The 20,069-nt window shown below is 42.7% G+C and overlaps 2 protein-coding genes across 2 annotated transcripts; one reads left to right on the top strand and one right to left on the bottom strand.

Annotated features, from left to right (window-relative positions):
- Positions 1 to 1,197: 1,197 nt before the first annotated feature.
- Positions 1,198 to 6,695, top strand: clpp (caseinolytic mitochondrial matrix peptidase proteolytic subunit). Its single transcript, XM_070981227.1, has 7 exons — positions 1,198 to 1,281; positions 2,264 to 2,365; positions 3,033 to 3,104; positions 3,207 to 3,303; positions 4,398 to 4,585; positions 4,702 to 4,807; positions 5,035 to 6,695. Exons 1-7 carry the CDS (start codon positions 1,270 to 1,272, stop codon positions 5,259 to 5,261), a joined length of 804 nt encoding a protein of 267 aa, XP_070837328.1. The 5' UTR covers positions 1,198 to 1,269; the 3' UTR covers positions 5,262 to 6,695.
- A 2,450-nt stretch (positions 6,696 to 9,145) lies between these two features.
- On the bottom strand, positions 9,146 to 19,846 carry LOC139343159 (uncharacterized). Its single transcript, XM_070980644.1, has 10 exons — positions 19,723 to 19,846; positions 18,501 to 18,676; positions 16,908 to 17,736; positions 15,962 to 16,213; positions 11,591 to 11,666; positions 11,267 to 11,441; positions 10,460 to 10,654; positions 10,139 to 10,273; positions 9,776 to 9,931; positions 9,146 to 9,388 (listed from the first exon to the last, which is right to left on the bottom strand). The coding sequence occupies exons 1-10, from the start codon at positions 19,844 to 19,846 to the stop codon at positions 9,146 to 9,148; spliced, it is 2,361 nt and encodes a 786-aa protein (XP_070836745.1).
- Positions 19,847 to 20,069: the final 223 nt, after the last annotated feature.

Below are 20,069 nucleotides of genomic sequence, written 5' to 3' on the forward strand. Positions count from 1 at the left end.
AGAGCAGTAATTAATGTAATCAGCCCAAGGGTGCAACTTTGGAGTGCCATATTATCATTTGACCCCATTTTTTAAAGAAACTTGACTTTTGTACTTGTTTTCTTTAGTAATTGTAGATCCTTATATAAACAATAAGACAGACATTGAAGAAGTACTTCAATGAGATGGAACAAGAATGGGATTAAAGTATCACATGCAAAATCATATTTGGATTCATGTGAATGACTAATAATGGTTGTGACTATACTGACTATGTTGTGAATGCACTAATGTTTAATTGTTAGTGTATGGTTATTGCATAGACATTTTGTTGAGCTCTTGTTGAGCTTCCTCAAGTCTGCAGAATTGTAGTTTATAACTGTATGAAACAAGTTGGCTGAACCAAAACGATCCATCAGTATTTTCTCGTACACAATCAGAGTGTCTGCTCTCTCTGAAATCTCTCTGAAACAAATATCCTCTTGTTCATCCAGTTTTGAATTGTTCAAACCGATGAAAAGCAGCAGGTGGGGATCAGGAGAAAAAGTAATTACTGTAAAAATTCTGTCCAATTTATACAAAAACTATGTGTTTGAATCTATATAACTGTGTTTTGCCTGTGCTGTTTTGTTTCGTTTGAGAATATAGAAATGTTTTCTATAGTGAGATCATCATAAATATTTCTAAAGCTCATGTAAATTATAAAGTATAATAGGAGTGCACGTATGGAATTTCTGAAATTGACAATATGAAGTACAAGTTAAATCCGTTAAAACTGAGAACATCAACATACAATACTGTTAGTCAAAGGCTAATGAGTAAAAAATGAGTGTAAATAGAAATGCAAAATATTACACTTTTCCTTTAAACTCCAATCCCTTGGTAAAGTTCATGAAACTTAATTTAATGTACAGCTCCATTTATCTGTCACCAGCTCATTTTATTTTCAATCTCAGTCCTGGCACACACAAACTTAAAGACAGTGGTGTGCGGCTTGTGTAGCACAATATTTGAGGGATACGAGTCTAATTGGCTGAGTAATGATGTGAAGAAGGCCGGCCTATATAACTCTCCGTGTATTTATACATAGTAGAATGGTAATGATCTGTAGCGACTATTTGATCCTGAGTGAAAAGGCACTGTCCTGTAGAGGGAGCTAAGGAGTCGAACGAGATACCAAGCTCCTGTTAATGCAACGAGGAAGAAGAAAGTGTTCAACGGTCAAGCTGGAACTGGTTCCGGTGTAGCTGGGGGTCACGCAGAGGGGGAGTGAAACATAAAGACTTCAAAATGCTATTACGAGTGAGTAGAATAAGTTTTAGTAAACCTTCCTCTCAGCGTGTGTCATAGCGTAAATAATTTGTATGTAAAATCGGCGGTGACTGTCGTTAGCGCCGCTCGTCGTGTTGGGCTTGTTAGCTAACAGCTTGTGCAACGCTGCTTCATGGCATCACCTCCAAACCTGTCAGCTGCAAACTGTAACTTTACCGATATGCTTTCCGCAGCGAAGACATGGAGTGTTCAGGGTTTTTCTCAAAAGACAGAAAACTTCACCAGCCAAAAATCAATCCGTGTCTTTTTCACTCTCTGTTGGTTTTGGGATGACATAACAGTGAAGCCTGTAGCTGAGAGTAGTGCTGTTAATGTAGACAGAAGATTGAACTGACGTCAGAGAAACCATTGTATTTTCCTTTATTGTTGAAAATGAACACGAAGAGTAAATCGGCTGAAACGATACTATGTTCAATGAAACGTTCACTAAATCTGGTGGGCAAATCTTTTTATAAGTTTGACATTTCATCATATTAATCTCCCCATCACATTGTCAGAAGCCCATAAGCAAATTCTCTTATATCACAAGTTGTTATACACACTCATTGTGAACATCTGATATATTTCACATAAAAATAAATGCTTGTTTTATTCAGATGGGTGTAAAGAAACATATGACCTGTCCCTGACTTAGCGGAGAATAGCTATTATGAGCCAGCATAACCAAATGTACACAATTATGTAGGACAGTACTAAAAATGTGTTTTTTATTACCAACTTTTAGAAATAACCTATGTAATTTAGGCTTTATGTTCTTAAAGTCATGCTTTTGCTTGTAATGTTGATTGCTGTTATGTTTGAGGGAAACAGATCCCAATCCACCACCCCTTTTATTCATTTATGTAATATTGAACTTAGCTGTAGTCTGCTTTTTGATGTATATCATTCCCATGTGTGTATACATATTTTAGTATTTACTGTAAGTATTGTGTATTTTCTGCGTGTCTTTCAGCGAGTGTTGCACATCGGAGGCTTGACACTGAAACACAGCAGGTCCATCCACCACAGTCCTGTATGGAGGAGTCCTCTTATACCCATCGTCGTGGAGCAGACGGTGAGTGAGATGACTGTGTGCTGAGATCTGTGTCAATGCTGCACCATGCATGATTTCCCTATGTAGACACACACCCTCATAAGTTGGTTTTGTTCAGGTTTGCTGATAATATATTCCTCGTGGGGTAAGTACACACAAGAAGAGCCCTTTCACAACTCAAAAAAAACACAGTCCTGTTTTCTTAAACAAACAATAATGTCTGCAAATCCCAGCAGGCTTTTACATGATGCTGGTCTGAAGTAGATTTGTACTGGCAAACACGCTCTGGTGTTTGCTTGGAACAAACAGAGGAAGGACTGATGAGTTACAATGAAAGAAGAATGAGGGAAAGAATAAAGAAAAGAACACCTCCCACAGAAACGTCTAGTGAATCAGGTTTTGATTATATGTCTTAACACAAATGACCAGTGTGTACTCAAACTGTCAGTGCACAGACTGAAAGCTGCATGGTTTTTGAGTGTGCTTTCGATGAACATTATTGCCTCATAAAGCTGTGTATGAAAGAAAAGCAAGAGCTTCCCACAGCTCAGGAAGTCACTGCTCACATGTGCATTATCATTAGATCATAATTGAAGTACAGTTGTTTGCCACAGCATTCGATTGTTAAATTGTTTTGTTCGTATTCTTTAACTTAAAAACAATTCTGCCTTTTTGTGTTTTTTTCCAGGGGAGAGGAGAACGAGCGTATGACATCTATTCTCGCCTCCTCAGAGAGAGAATCATTTGCGTAATGGGTCCTGTAAGTGTCTCCCAGGATGATCAGACTCAGACTGAGTGACTGTTTTTCATTCCTGTGTGTTTTCAAGGTGATTTATATTCTTTCTCTGTCTCCTCTTCTCAGATTGATGACTCTGTAGCCAGTCTGGTTATTGCCCAGCTGCTCTTCCTGCAGTCAGAAAGCAACAACAAACCCATCCACATGTACATCAACAGTCCTGGTAGGACCCTCAGTGTATTTTGTGATGCCCATCTATTTCTTTTTTCCTTCTTCCATTTGTATTTTGCTCTTTCTGTCATTTACTGTTTTTCTGATTTTATGAATGTTTTGATCAGTTGTTGATGAGATAAAGAACAGCTGTGTCCCCTCTTTGATTGGTCGTCACAACCTCTGGCTTCCATAGAAAGATGTGCAGTCATGAAGTCCATAACCAAAACAAATCAAACGTGCAGATCTGCTGATTTTCTTCTTTTCTGGTAGTAAACTGAAGAACTTTTTGTAATGCAAAACTTGGATCGTGAAATGAACTATTAAAACATAAAGTTCTCTTTTAGTTTTTCTATTAAGCCCCACATTCATTAAATGGAATGGGGCAAATGCAAGAGGCAGAGGAAACAAAAGGTTCTGTTAAATCTTAATAATCATTTTCCCTTTTCACTTATGTGTGTTTGTTTTCCTTTAACATTTCAATTTAAGATTTTATATTAAAGCTTTTGCACTTCTCATTTCATGAGGTGGAATTTCCCATTCCATTTTTAAACCTCCATTTCATAATATGAATTTTTCATTTCAATATCTAGTTTCGGGCGGCATGGTGCAGGTAGTGCGTGCGCCTGTTCGCCGGCCTTTCTGTGCAAAGTTTGCATGTTCTTCCCGTGCATGCGTGGGTTCTCTCCGGGCACTCCGGCTTCCTCCCACAGACCAAATCATGCTCATTAGGTTAATTGGTGACTCTAAATTGTCCTTAGGTGCGAGTGTGAGTGTGAATGGTTGTCTGTGTATACATGTTGCCCTGCGATCGACTGGCGACCGGTCCAGGGTGTACCCCGCCTCTCGCCCGTTGACAGCTGGGATAGGCTCCAGCCCCCCACAACCCAGAAAGGGATAGGCGGTATAGAAGATGAATGAATGAATGAATATCTAGTTTCCTTTTTCTTTTAGTATTTAATTCTGGTCATATTATCCTGAGCAGAGCAATATAATAACAGTCTGTCTGCTGATGATCAAATTCACTTTTAATTTTGATTCTGGGTGAAAAACAAACAAATCCCGCATTTTTTTATTTTTATTTTTTCAATCCTTCCTGTCCCTCAGGTGGTGTGGTGACAGCAGGCCTGGCCATTTACGACACCATGCAGTACATCCTTAATCCCATCTCCACCTGGTGTGTTGGCCAGGCTGCCAGTATGGGCAGCCTGCTCCTGGCAGCGGGGACGTCAGGCATGAGGCATTCACTGCCCAATGCCCGCATCATGGTTCACCAGCCTTCAGGAGGCGCCAGGGTAAGGTGGTCTCCCCAGGTCCTTCATTGCTGATCTGAAATCAAGCATGGGGGTGATTACAAAGTCTGAAAGTTCACTGAAGCAGGGAAATACTAACCAGAGTGCTGTGTGTTCAGGGTCAGGCCACAGACATCGCCATCCAGGCCGAGGAGATCCTGAAACTGAAGAGGCAGATCAATAACATCTATGCCAAACACACAGGGCAGCCACTGGAAACCATCGGTAGGTTTGGCCAGCTCTTTGTATTTTTCACACACACACACACACACACACACACACACACACACACACACACACACACACACACACACACACATATTTTCCTGCACAGCAAACGTCAGCAACAGATGGTCCAGTGCTGTCTGTAGTGGTTTTCCTAAAGAACAACCAATCAGAGACAAAGATTGTCCTTTCCTGAATAGATGCTCATTTCTCTCCACCTTTCTCAGAGGGTGTGATGGAGAGGGACCGCTACATGAGCCCTATGGAGGCGCAGGACTTTGGTCTCATCGACCGGGTCCTGGTCCATCCGCCCCAGGCAGGCCAGGATGAGCCTGAGCTGGTGCAGAAAGAGCCACCAGCGGCAGCCAGTCCCCCTCCACAGCCGGAGACTCAAGCCCCTGAGCAGACCTCCACAGGGACAAATCCCCCCTCCTCATACAAACCTGAGCCATGAACCCAGCGCAGAGCTGTCTGGATGTGATACCCGACAGTTCTCGAGAACAAGGCCGAGCCTCCGTGGTTTGTTTGTCTTGTCTTTAAGTGGCCTCTTTCTTCCCCTTAACCAACACTCTGCAGTCTCCACAGGCGCAGGCATCATGTTCAGTGAGCAGAAAGTAACGTCTTCACATGGATTGAATCCAATGTCTGGTACAGGTCCTTTTAAATTATTTAGTTGATTGTGGTTTAGAAAATAAAAGTCAAAGAAGTGGCAGATGAAAAGTCATCAGCAGTAGTCAGTCATCTTTTTGACTCCACACACAGCTGTGAAGGAAACAGTAGTGTTAAGCTCATCTTTGTGCTTGCAAAGTGAAAGCAGAGATAGATAAGATGCTGCTCTGTGAGTTTATTCAGGGGAGGGGAGGCCTGTTAGGACTGTGGAACCATCTTGTTGTGTTCTTCTTTGCTGCAGAGATGAAGAGTGGAGAGGACCTATATGACCTGTATTCAGTATGCATATTTGTAATAAATACGATCACTTTGACCACAGTTCACGAACATGGACATCTTGTTCTTCATCCATAATTGTCTCAGTTTCATCCCGTTATCGAAAGATCTTCACATGCACAGTATCTGAATTGCTGCAGTTACACTTTCACACTTCATAAAGTACCTTTCATCCTGAACTCCTTCTTCCATTTCAGACATCAGCACCCCGACAGACTGCACTGACATTAAACTGGTGGAAGTCAGGCACCATTTTCAGCCTGCAGAGAGCTCTGTTCCCATGCAGTGATTGGGTGTAACAGTAGTATTGCTACTACTGTACCCACTGTGCAGAGTTTAAAAAAGATGGAAAAGCCATGGCAAAATGTTGCAGCAATTTCCTAAAATAATTTTAGAACAAGAACACTTAACCCTTTGTACTTCACTGCAAAAAAAAGGACATGCGTACCTTTACAACAGAAATCTGGGGCACCACCCAAAGAAAACAGAATCCTCTTACAGGATTCAGTGTCGTGTTTTGTGGCAGAGATGTCTGTTTCAAAGGGGATGAAGTACAGGACAAGTTCTCTAACTTCTTTTAACTTAAACTAAGACTTTCCATGTTTTACTGTACTTTCACTCTTCAAGAAGAAAAGTCCTCTGTCAAACGATCTTGGCTCAAGAGCTCCATCTAGTGGAGTTGAGACGCCACTGAAAAACAGGTCAGGGAAGTGCAAGTTCAATTCTGGACTGTGGAGAGTCGGAGCTCCAGCCACTTTAAGAAACCTAGAACAGGAATAATGAGACCACTGATTTATCCCAGTTGTCCTAATCCAGTGGGAAGTCAGGATTTAGAGGTCAGCTACAGAACTATGGTGTAAGATCGCGGTCAAAAAGACGTGTCCATAATTAAAGTTTCGTATTTGTAAAGTTGACAATTTGTGTGTCATAAAAGTTGTTTTACAAGAAAAAATTCCGCTGTCTTATACGTGAGTCTGTGAAATTGGGTTCGGGTTACGAGTGTTTTTATATGAGTATGAGTCTAAAAGCTGTGAGTGCAAAGTCTTGAGAATACAACTCATTTTTCTACGACTACAAAGTCTTCACTGTGAATACGAATTCAAGTTTACGGGTACGACTCGAAAAGTGCTGAGATGACGTCACTCAGGTCACAGTCGAGTCGCAGGGGAAAGTAATCGATCGGCGATTCCTCCAACTGCGCATGCGCCTGCCCCAGACGCAAACATGCAGGGCAACGCCACCATCCCCGGAGAGACTTCACTGGCAAAGCTTTCAAGTCTCACCCATTGGGTGTAAGACACATGTATTTCAACCCATTCACATGTTCACACGCCATATCTTGTATTTCTCACACAGACAAATTACCAGTATAATGCCCACCAAGTTGAGCAATTTTTTATAAAACAGTGGAACAGGTAGAGGAAGTGGTGATGTGTCGGTCGCGGACGAAATGGATCTTTGAAGTGAACGAGCTGGAGCGGGAGCCGCTTTTTTTACGCATGGGGAAGGGCGGGGGTTACACACACACACACACACACACACACACACACACACACACACACACACACACTTGCACTAAGAAATGCTGAATTGAATAAATAATTTTATTTGTACCAATTTATATGTCATTTTCAGATCAGACCCCCGTCCCCACCCCACCCCTCACTGCCACTGCCAAATCTCACTCTGAACTCAGTTCAAAACTTGAGGGCAGGCGCATGCGCAGTTGGAGGAATCGCCGATCGATTACTTTCCCCTGTGACTTGACTGTGACCTCAGTGACGTCATTTTCAGCACTTTTCGAGTCGTACCGTAAACTTGAATTCGTATTCACAGTGAAGACTTCGTATTCGTAGAAAAATGAGTTGTATTCTCAAGACTTTGCACTCACAGCTTTTAGACTCATACTCTTATAAAAACACTCGTAACCCGAACCCAATTTCACAGACTCACGTATGTGACAGCAGAATTTTGTGTAAAACAACTTTTATGACACACAAATTGTTAACTTTACAAATATAGACACATCTTTTTGCCAGCTATCTTACACCATAAGAACTCTAAGGTGATTAATCAGTCAATGAAACCTGTGAATGTTGTCGGCAATGCTGATCATGCTGTGCTTGTAAATTCATGAAATTCAAATTATAATAATATCATTTTAATGGTCATCTTTAAAAAATAACACTGCATGTCATTTTAGGGCCATCTGCTGAAGAGATCAAATCTCATTCAAAATGTGAGATTAAGATTTTGTTATGCTTTATTTTGTGGGCAGTGCCAATCCTTCCAAGTTACCTGTACATAACTGACCAGGCTTCCTCTACCACATCTGGGAACAACACTGGCTCAACAGTCAGTCCTGCTATCATCCAGTCACATAACCCGAACCCAATTTCACAGACTCACGTATTTGACAGCGGAATTTTATGTAAAACAACTTTTATGACACACAAATTGTTAACTTTCCAAATACGAAACTTTAATAATGGACACGTCTTTTTGACAGCGATCTTAAACCATACAGTACAGAACAAGTTGTCTTCCAAATTCTCCAATTATGCCACTCCACTTATGCCAATTATGCCCTTTTCACTCTTCAGTATAAATACTTGTATAGAGGGATATTCCCTGCTTTAATACCCTTTGTAATTGGAAGCTTTTTTCCCACTTGCTTGGATCTATTTTACCAGAATGTCTACGTTTTCATCCCATCTTAACTTTCACTTTTCCTCTCATTCAAAAAGGAGCAACACAGCAAGAACATCAATACAAAAGTCCTGAAATAAATCATTTCTCATCATTAATGCACTCACATTTCTCAGTCACTATGGTTCGATTTTTTAAGAATGCAGATTTTCTGAAAAATGTATATGGAAAATACTGTATTTTTCAGGTGAAAGTGAAAAACCACATACCCTCTTGACTAAGCTTTTGCCCCAAAGACCCTTGATGATCATGCTACTGTCAATCAAAACTTTGCCTTGCAAACTGTTGTCTATTTAATGCACAGAGCTGACCATAAACAGGCAAGAGGTCGTGTAACTGCAGTAAAAACCTCAGTTAAGACATATTCTGAATGCACTGTATATATGTCCAAAGAATGCTCCTGAAAGCTGAATAACATCATCACATCCCACGTCTTAATCTTAAAATGCTACATTAGGAAAAAGGCCTCATTGTTTACATTATAAAATCTGGAATATTGTCATATTTGGAAAGATAGTGGAATACCGATGTGAGATTTTAAGCGAATTTTGGATCCTTGATTCAGAGAGAAGATAACCAAAAGGTGGTGAACACTGACATAACCCAGTAAGTTTATGCATGAGGATGTATTCTCTCAACATCTGGGCCCAGGTCATCGATAACAGCCAGTCAGTCTTACTGTTCTCAAACCACGCTCAGCTGAAAGTGTCTGAGCTGTGCCATCAGAGCATCATGGTGCTTGTGGGAGCTCTGGAAGAACTGCTTCCCCGTCTGCAGGTTCTGGTCTGACAGGAAGCGCTCCGCCAGAGTCTGCTGTATGGCCTTACGCTCACACACCCTGAAGCGAATCCCGTGGCTCACGTTTCTCAGAGGCTCCACTATCAGCATCCCGCTGGGGCCGGGGCTTGAGGCCGGAAACACTTTAACCTGTTGACAGAGGGAGGGATCGCGGGCTGATGTTCATGTTTTATATGTTTCCAGGATCAGAAATCAACCAGAAAAAGTCTGCAGACCTTAAAACAAAGCTTAAGCAATACCACAACCCTGCAATGGACCCTGTCACCATGAAGGTCAGTTTTTGTGGACGCAGCCATGGATTTGACTGCAATTGAATAGAGTTGAGCTGCATTCAATGACTGCAGTAGACAGTAAGATACTGGCCTCTGGTAGTTTTATGTGGAAATGAATGTTGATGAGTGATTTTCCATGAGTATTTACAGCTTTTCCCTTGTCTAGTTGGTAGTAAATCTCTGCACAGTAAACTGCAATAGAATCCTTAATTTCCCCCTGGTTGTTCTCAGAGGAGATCAGTACCATTTTGGGCAGATAATCTCTGTAGATCTTCAGCAGAGGGTCAACACGATGCAGGTAGTCCAGGCTTAAGGTTTCTCCGCCTGATGAGCTGGTCAGACGCTTCCAGTGGAGGAAGGTGTGGACGTGGAGAGCAGCTCCGTTCATCCATTGCTTCACCTGCACATGGAAGGTCGAAGGATGCCATGACACACCCTCAATCTAGGGTTCACTCTTTTAAGCTCTGTGTTCCAAGGATTATCTCACTTCTTGAGGAGTGACACCAATTGTGCTAGCAGTTGTGAAACAAGCAGCAATAAGAGATGTACAAGCACCACTGTTCCTATTATTTGTAATTCTGTATTTTGTATCAGTGACAAAGCCAACCCCGGTAGAGCTGAGAGCGCTCCTCTCCTCTAACATCATCCTCTCGTAGAGCTCCGTCAGCTCGGATCGCAGCTGTCTCTCGTAGCTCTCCAGCAGCGCTGCCATCTTGTGCTGGTCATTGGCTGCACCAGGAATCTGCCATGGTAGATGATTTTTACATAGAGTCATCATGTCTTCAGACTTAAGTTCATTATGAAATATATTAGTTTGGGTCAGGCTTTGTGATTCTTCTGTACTGTATTTCATATTTTAGACCTTAACATAGTCTTGCTTTGAGGCTCTTATAATAAGATATTATTATTCTGTCTAAAATCCAGCCACCTGTTTGAGAAACTCGCTGGCAATCGAACTGATGTCTGACCACGTGTCAGCCCCGAACATTCTGTGAATGGGGTCTGGAGGTGGGGGGTGGGCTTCAGGGCTAGACGAGCCCAGCCCAGTGGTCTGATGATGGGCTAGCATCTCAAACAGGACTGAAAGGGCAAGTGCAACAACACCCACACCCCCATAACTCACCTACAGAAGCAACACACACACAGGACACAAAGAAAATTACAGTTAGACATGCAAACATTATCAAAACCTTTTAGATGAAGTTGTCTGAATATTTATATTACGTCATTTCACACTCTGCATGTAGAATATGGCCGTTGCTAATCTAAATGCTAAACCCATTATCATTTATTTAGTATTTTAGTATTGTATGGACTTTTACTGCTTCATTTATGTTTTGGACACTAGTCTATACTTTCATTTCTATTCCTAAGAATACAATTTCCTGATTTTATTGTTTGGGAGCAAACCCTCCAAATTTCCACAGTGTTTCAGGTCTTATGTATTTGGAGTTTTGCTTAGGCTGTTTCCTGTTTTATTTTGAAGGATACTCTCTTCATGTGTCATGTTTTGTATGTGTGTTTCCTCTCCTGTTCTCTGCATCACCTGTGTTTTATTAGTTAATTACCCTCTGTGCTTGAATCCCTACGCTGGCTCACTGTTAGATTTCAAATTGATTCTGCAGCTTGAAAGTACGTCCCTTTCCTCTTGTACCACTCATACCGAGCTAAATGTACTGTACTGAATGGCTGGGAGCCTGAATAGCTGTAAAACCAAACAGGAGTGTGATCTGACCGTGCTGTTTCCTCTGAAGAGGGTGAAGAGGTCACGGTTGAAGGCCAACCTCTGTTGCTGGGTCATGCCACTCTGTAAGGTGGAGTATTGCTGCTCCAGAGCCCAAGAGGAGTTCAGAGACAGCAAAGAGGCCAGTGAGGCGTCCATGGAAGCATCAGGAAACAGGCCTGCATGGCTGGAGAGTTATATCATTCTGGGCGGGACTGATCCAGTCAAATTTTCAGAACATGTATTATGACTCAGCTGTCTGTATGTGGACCACGCAATGATTTTAGCCCAAATTTTCAATTTAAATTCATTTGATTTCGCTGGCTCTTTGCATACCTGGCGGTGTCGTACAGACAGTCTAGGGTCTTTGGAGTAGTACTGCAGTTTATTCCCATCTCAGCATCCAGAGTGACTGGAAACAACCACACAGAAACCGAGGTGACGATGAAAAACCTCAGCAGTGTCGCTGATCATTCAGCAGGAAGTCAACAGTTTGTGTTCAAGCTTCAGCCACTGGGTACAAAGTCTGAACGCATGCAGGACGGATGCACACACACACACACACACACACACACACACACACACACACACACACACACACACACACACACACACAGAGCAAACACACTGATCAAATACACAACAGAACATAGGTTTTAGGTTTAGAGGAAAATTCTGTTCAGTCCGTTTATTGGGACAAGTCTTTATAATGTCTAAATATCTGAATGTTAGCTCAGCTATGATAATAAATATGCAGACAGAAAGCATATATTGTGATGGCAGATACGCAGGTACTGGTGTAAACTAACAGAACCAGGCAGAGAGGGAAAGTGGAGACTGAAATTGTTCCAAAATTCCCAGAAATTTTGGTATTAGAGCAACAAAGCAGCTGGAAAATTGCATTGTTGCTTCTGCAATGAAACAATAAAACACTTTACTTTAGCACCAATCTCAGAACCCATCAGCATCATCTTGTGACTGTTTATCCTCTTGGGTCAGTGGTCAGTGTGTCCGGGCTTTCAGTGTAGACAGCAGATATCCAGAGCAAGACTTCCACTTAGCATTGTTCACAGTCTGATTAGCAGCTTGAGATGCAAGAATGGAGATATCTGCATATGAATCGGACAATGGTTTCAGCCGGCGTCTCTCAGAACATGAAATAGTGACAGATGCTGAACTTGTTTTAAAATATTTGAAATGTGAAGGGCTGCTATCAAAACACGACTTATGAGTCATGTGTTCATGATTGTTTTGTCAGGACGAAGAAACGCATCAATCTGTCTCCAGACTTCAACCAGAAAACACTGTCATGCTCCCATCTGTCATTCTTTCAGCATGCACACACACACGTCAGTGATCTGTGGGCTGTCAGCTGCAGCTTTTGCGGTGTGTTCAAGCGCAACTTTTAACAGAAGACCTGAGGCAATGCAAAACAGTTGGTAAGGTGGTAATATTTTACATTTACACACAGCAAGCAAGGCCTCGAATAAGTGTTGATATTTATGCCAGGGAATGCCTCGTGTGCAGGATACAAGCAGAAATAAATGACCAAGATGTGAGACATAACTAGAAAGAAAATTACTGAGTGAAGGTATTGATTCTTTATATTTAACAGTCTGAGTAAACTACAGATTTTCTCATACTAATTTAGAATCAAGTCTCTACTTCATACATGCAGCGTTCTGAAAGAAAGAACTGATCTCATGGGAGAAATGGCCTGGCTTACTGACAGTCAAATCAATTGTCCCTAAGCCCGAGGCCAATCTGTCCACCAAACTTCAGGAAATCCATTCTGAAGTGTTCCCCGCTGACACACAGAGAGACGAACGCGGTGAAAATATAATGTCCTTCACAGAGGTGATGAAACCTCAACTGTGCATCAAATAAAAGCATTTATATCAGTATCTGACACATCAGGACACGTAATGTAATATATATTACATCAAAGCACAGCAGCCTGTATGAAACTACATGAATCAAACTGATAGCGCTGCGCTGTGCGTGTGCATCCGTGGATGTGAGAACATGTTTTGAGCGGGCCACAGTTACCGTAATTAAATTTACGTACACATCAAATTTCTTCTGTGAAAATATACATATTGTGAGAAGGACCTCATTTAAAATGCTTTCAAAATTAATTTGCCCTAATTTAAGAAACAGCAAGATTCTTGCTGAGATGCTGCATGTTTATAGAAACTGTTGGTTTTTAGCTGACGTTTGGTTAGATTTCATATGTTCTTCAATTCTGTGGACAGTATAGATACTGTGTATAGACTGGAGTTACTGGCTGCTGCAGCCATCCCTCCTGTCCATACTGACTGTGAAGCAATCCTTTCCTGGTGCAAGGAAATGAGGGACAAAGCTCATATTCCTTGTTTTTCAAAAATCCATTTTTAAGTTCAGCTGAATCTAGCGTGAGACTTCAGCAGTCTGAGTTAGTGCTGCCTCCAGGAAACAGCTCTATACTCAAATTCAGACACTGACAAAGGCTACTCAGCTTTTATATGTTACCAAACTAAATTTAAAGCTGCAGCTGATACCAGCTCTCTCTCCTACCTGCTGCCTTTCTCACTTCCTGTACAAGCCCAATGACAGTCCACATGCCAAAGAATACCGAAGAGGCTTCTCGGGAGCTTCGAGGTTCGGCAGATTTGTTCACGAAGCAGTCAGACAGCACGCTCAGTGCTTGCTGGCCTGTGGATGTTAGTCCTGGCTACCTGCAGACTTTAAGAGTCGCTGCTGCAGTTTGGTTGACAGACAACTTTTAGGGCTTATTAGTGTTTAGCATTTTGACTTAAATACTTATTTCTGCTACTTTCATGATACCACATGCCTATGAGTTGGTAGATTTTGTTATATACTAGTCTGATGTTAGTCTGGATTTGTCCCAGCAGTCATGTACTGTAGGTTTATTGCAAGTATTATTCTTACAACTATGGCCCAGCAAGGAAACAGAAAGAAGGCATTTCATATTGAAAAGAGACCCTCTTGATTTGTTTAACTCAGACTCTTAAAGCCTCATATTAGCTTTGCTGAACTTCAGAATGCACAAAAAAAACCCTGCAAATTGTCTCCCATCCTTTACAGTGGAGTGACATTATGAAGGGTTGGGCCTAACAGACAGTTTGACTTAGCAGGAAAAGCATGGGCGTTAATTAACTAACCCATTCTCTATGTCTATTTCTCTAAGTGTCCCGGTGAGTGTTGGGCAGGTTTCTTCTGCAACTTCTCCCGCTCCCTCTGTGGTTATGCAGATCTCAGTCTAGGTGCGAAAAAAACAACAATTCTTATATTCAGGTGATTATACACTCATGAAAACATAACAATGATTATTTTATTCCATTTTTGCTGATAGATCCTCCCAAATCCTACACCCTGTGCTTTTCCGACTGTGACATGTCAAAATGTCTTCAATGAAAAGGCACAGGCAGAAAGAATGATTACAGCAATACACAGACCAGACCTAAGAATGCAAAACATATCCTTTAAGTTAGCATATACTTTCAACTTTTCATTGTCATTTTGAGTAGTCGTTGCAGGAAAAGCAACAGAATAACATTAATGCACAATGAATGTTCCATTTATTGATGCCAGTGTACGGCTTCATGACACCAGGACACCACAACTGACTTTTAACAGGTCAAAACAGTTGCTGTGCTTTAAAGGCACAGTCTTTGGTCCAAAAATATGTAACTGGGTAGCCCTGGTATCAAATTTCAAAGTGGAAAATTTAAACCAGCTGTTAGTTCTCAGGTTACACATCATTCTTGTAATAAACTGAGTAACTGTATCTTACCTCACATCAGTAACATTGGTAAACACAGCAGTAAAACATCAATTAAGACTAACACAGAAATGCCCTTTATATCTATACATCAAACTCTTTCTGTAAAACTACTGACGACACCACATTATTTATTCATACCAAGACAATTTTAATGAGAACACAATTAAGATTAAAGAGAGGCTGCAGTGTGTTTGCTTGATTGTTTCCCTTTTTTGCATGCAGTGTGTGCGTCCTTTCCTCTGCGTACCCTATTTGCCCTTATAAAGTGGTTGTGGAGTGGCGTGCCGTGACCGTGTGCAGGCGGTGAGATCGCGTGTGAGAGTGTGTGTGTATGAGGGTGTGCACAGCGTGTCTGTATCGCGCAGACATCAGGTTGTACAGTAAAGGATTGACAGCAGCGCTGAGGTAGAAGAGGACAAAGGACACCAGGTTGAAATACTGAGAGAGATAGTAAAAAACATGGTGTAGGTGTGTGTCAGGGTGTGGGTATGTCCCGTTGAAGGGTGTGTCATCGTGTGTATTACCATTGTACAGGTCGGATGGTGTCACAGCATATGTGTTTGTGGTGGGAGGTGTGTGATTCAGTGTGTTTTGTGATGTCCAGTTTTGCATGGTAGTGAGTGTGTGTACATCTCTGTAGCACTTCTGGTTGGCGTGTGTGTTGGTGTCTGTGTCACTATGGAAACTAGTGTCAAGTTGTGCATCATTATGTGCTGCATCATTGTGTGTTTCAGTCTGTGTAGTCTTATGTGTGTCTGTCTGAATGCCAGGATCCAGATGACGTGTGCTCGTGCCAGTGTGAAGAGAGTGTTTGTCTGCGCCGGTATCATCCGACTGTGTGTCCATGTCAGTGTGCATCTCAGTTTGTGTGTCTACATGAGCGTGTGTGTTGCTTTTGACTTCGGGCTTTGCGCAGATACCACAGCGTGTTTCTTCTCTCTCTGTGTGAGCCTGGGCGCTCATCTTGCCAGTCTTGACGTCCATGTCTGAGTCTGAGTGGCTAACGGGTGTAGCAACAGTGTGTATGTTGATATCAGGGAGAGTGCTAACGCCTAAGTGTGAGCTTGCGTCTGTGTTTGCGTCCTGTCTGTCAGAACCCAGAGTGAAGGAGAAAATGGTCCGACCCACATGGAAGGGCAGCCAGCACAGGACAAACGCCAAGACAATCACTCCTGGAGAAGGTGAAGGGACAGAGGGGCAGGGAGGGAGAAAGGACAGGGGGGAGACATCAGAATCGGTAATACCTGAAGCAAAGGTGGTAGAAGATATCTCTGAAATATCCAATCACACTAACCTAACCAACTTTATTTTTAAGCTGTGTCAAACATTTCCCTGTTCACATCATTATTAAAAAAACATTTTGAAAGTGTCAGGTCAGCTGTGTCGACACTTCAGCTCATATGTTAGCGGGCTAACGTTAGCTGTCAGCAGCAGTGGTTGGTCCACAGGGTGCATGAATCACGCCCTGTTATTAACGGGGGCTGTCCCAGCCGTGCAGTAGCACTAATTCAGCACTAGCTTCCTCCTGATCCTGCCTCCATCCAATATGAGTGGTGTAGGGTGCAATGAAATCATTAAACATTGGCATTCACGAGTGAATAGCTGATTGGCCAATCAACAGCCCAGACAAGGGAAGCTGAGAAACAGAAATTAATGCACATTCAGCATTTCTGTTGAATTTAGAGGTTTGCATGTCTCTCATTGGCTGTAGACCCACCCAGGTCAATAACCATCAGCCACCACTGGCGATCAGTTAGTTCAGTTAGCATAATAAGTGTAAAAATTTAGTCAAAATGAATCTCTGCGTAAGCACTTTACTACTGTAAAGGAAGTGCCAAAGGGTGTGTGGTGGCGAGTGTTTCTCACCCAGCATTTTGACAGTGTGACGGTGACTCTGCTCTCTACGGCTGCTCTGTGGGCGGAGCCACAGTGTCCGTCCAATCAGGCTGTAGACCAGGCCCAGGATGCAGAATGGAACCAGGAAGTACAAGTTGGAGAGAATCGTCATGGCCGACAACAGTCCAGAGGAGATGGCGTAGTGTGTGCAGCGGCATTCTCTCTTGTCAGCCTCTCCTCTGTAGCGCCCTTCTTCCCTTCCTCCTCCCTCATCTTCTTTCATCTTATTTTGCCGCTCTCCCTCAACTTCATTCTTTCCTTCTCCTTCACCTCCGTCCTGATCTCCTTGCATCCTCTCATCTTTTTCGCCTATTGCCAGATTTCTCTCTCCTTTCTCTCCAAACCATTTTAATTCTGCGATTCTTTCACTCAGTTCCTTTTTATGTTTTTCTTCCCAGTTTATCCCCTCTAGCCCTCCATCCATCAAGGTGATATGTCCACTTCCTTGTTCCCTTCCACCTATCATGAACCCTCCTTTTTCTCCTTCCCTGCCTGTCCACCCTCCACCCTCCCTCCATTGGCTGACCCCTGGCTCCTCTCCCCCAACTTCCACCACTCCAACCATGACCAACACCGGTGCTGCACTGACGGCCGCACCCAGCCAGAGGCAGCCAATGAGAGCCCTGGTTCTGCTCCTTGTCACCAGGGTCTTGGCGGTGATTGGCCAGCAGACTGCCACATACCTCTCCAGGGAGAGGAAGGTGATGTGGAGGATGGTGCAGAAGGTGCAGCACTCTGAGAGGAACATCGTCAGCTTACAGGTTAGCTCTCCAAAGGGCCAGGGCCAGGGCCTCCACAGCTGGGAGAGAGAGAACAGTAATTTTACCCTGACGACATCTCCATTTTCACCTTTACTCCACTTCATGGCAACACAGCTGTCACACTAAGGTGTGCACAGGCCTTGTTTAAAGGGCACAGCCTGGGTTTACTAACCAACCTGGAATGCTTTATTGGGAGGAAGAACATGTTTCAGACAGAAACAGTGATGTTTTACAACAAGACAGTGGATTTAGCCAAGAACCAATTAAAATGTGCGAATCAACCCAAGAGAAAGACTGATGATACATGTGCCAACTGTAACTGATTTCTACAAAGGTGAGAACGTACAGTGTAGTCTCATCTTCCATTGCCATTGTGCAGAGGAAATGACCACAGAATCATGTCAGAAAACTCTGGGTATGACATGACTCTTGAGTGTAATAGAAGCAAACTTAATTTGGCAGCAGGGATTCCCCTCAGGGGGAGACGGCGATGGCTTGTTTAAACCACTTTTGGACCACAGTTCTCATTAGGAAGCAAATGCATCACGCCCCCGTCTTCATTCACATCAGTGCTCTGTAATTTGTGTTGTGATGCACCTTTAGACAAAACATCAGTATGATTTATATCACCATATCACCATATATGCATGCATGTAAAAAGGTGCACCTTGGACGTGTGTGTGTGTGTGTGTGTGTGTGTGTGTGTGTGTGTGTGTGTGTGTGTGTGTGTGTGTGTCTGTGTGTGTGTGTGTGTGTGTGTGTGTGTGTGTGTGTGTGTGTGTCTGTGTCTGTGTGTGTGTACCTTATACAGGTCCAGAGGCAGCAGCAGCAGTATCAGCAGATCACTCACAGCCATGCTGCTCAGGTAGAGGTATGTAGAGCTTCTCATGTGTGGTCGGAGCCAAACCACCAGAATTGTCAGTATATTTCCCAGAAGGCCGAAGAGCATCAGTAGAATGCAGATGATAGTCACACACACTAGAACATGAAATATTGACGTTTCATCAGAATCACTTTGTATTCATTTCACAACTGTACCCATTGTCAGACATGGATGGAAAATGAGGAATATTTTGAATTTTACTGGATCATGTTAATTGTACCAGTCAGCCTGTGAAAATTTAAAGGAATAGTTCAACATATTGGAAAATCGGCTTTGCTTTCTTACTGGACGAGAAGACTGATATCATTCTAATGTGTATGAGCTAAATATGAAGCTACTGCCAGCAGCCAGTTAGCGAGCAGCTGGTTAGCATAGCTTAGCACAAAGACTGGGTAAAAACTTCAATTTCCTGCTCCGCAGCTGCTGCACAACAATTGTCCTCACAATAAATCAAGTCTGACTACATTAGCAATTAGCAGGATACCACATAAGTTCAACATCCGCCTCCTAGCTGGGAACCTTTCTTGCATGTCATGCCCCTCTCTCTCAACCATATTTCCATATTTTTGACATTGACTGTCAAAGGCAGAATGCTAATATATGATATATACAATTGTAAGTCCTGTTGCGTACACAGATCTCTGTGTTGCCACTGAGCTGAGTGAGTCAAACTGAGTCAAACCAGGAAGAAAAACAGAAAAGTACAGAAAATCTGCGAAATGACCAGGACTGTCCAAACATTGGCATTAAAATAGTGTCTTCAAGTGGGACCCCTTTCACTTAAGAGTATGAAGCTGAGTGAAAAAAAGAGGTTTCCAGAGCCTTTAATGCTAAGCTAAGCTAACCAGCTGCTGGTGGTAGCCTACTGCACAGACAGGGGAGTATTTCTAACATCTCTCATGTTAGTCTCAGCAGCAAATGGGCATATTTCCCAAAACGATGAACTATTAATCTAATATCAAAAGCAAGACAGAATTGATCTGATGGGGGTGAATTGTGCTGTCCAGGTAACACCATTTGCTTAAGTCAAACAAGATAAACATGAAATAAACACCAGCCAAAAATCTTGGCTGGTGTAGCTTTGAATTTCAATTTTAAAACGTTATGCAGTAACACGTTTTTGCTTTTGTTTTTTACCCACCTAACTCAGTCAGTCCAAACACAGACTCATCCCACATGCACTCTTGGTTCAAGCAGTTCTCTGGGAAGCCTGGAGGGAGGTTACAGTTTTCATCTTCACAGTCACCCAAATCCAAAAGATCCATGATGACGCAGGATGGGGCTGAACAGAAAAAGTGAAAGCGGAGAAAGCAGCGGGGGAGAGGTGTGTGTCCCCCAGGTTACAAGGCGCAGAGGTGACGCACACCGATGGATTTCCTATGATGCTCGATCACAGCCAACGCTGAGGGCGGTGGTAAGGGTGGACAACTGCTGTCTGTTGTGAACGAAAGAAAAAGAAAACACATATGAAGACATTTGTAAGAAATC

This window comes from Chaetodon trifascialis, chromosome 15 (genome assembly GCF_039877785.1).
Source record: "Chaetodon trifascialis isolate fChaTrf1 chromosome 15, fChaTrf1.hap1, whole genome shotgun sequence".
NCBI lineage: Eukaryota > Metazoa > Chordata > Actinopteri > Chaetodontiformes > Chaetodontidae > Chaetodon > Chaetodon trifascialis.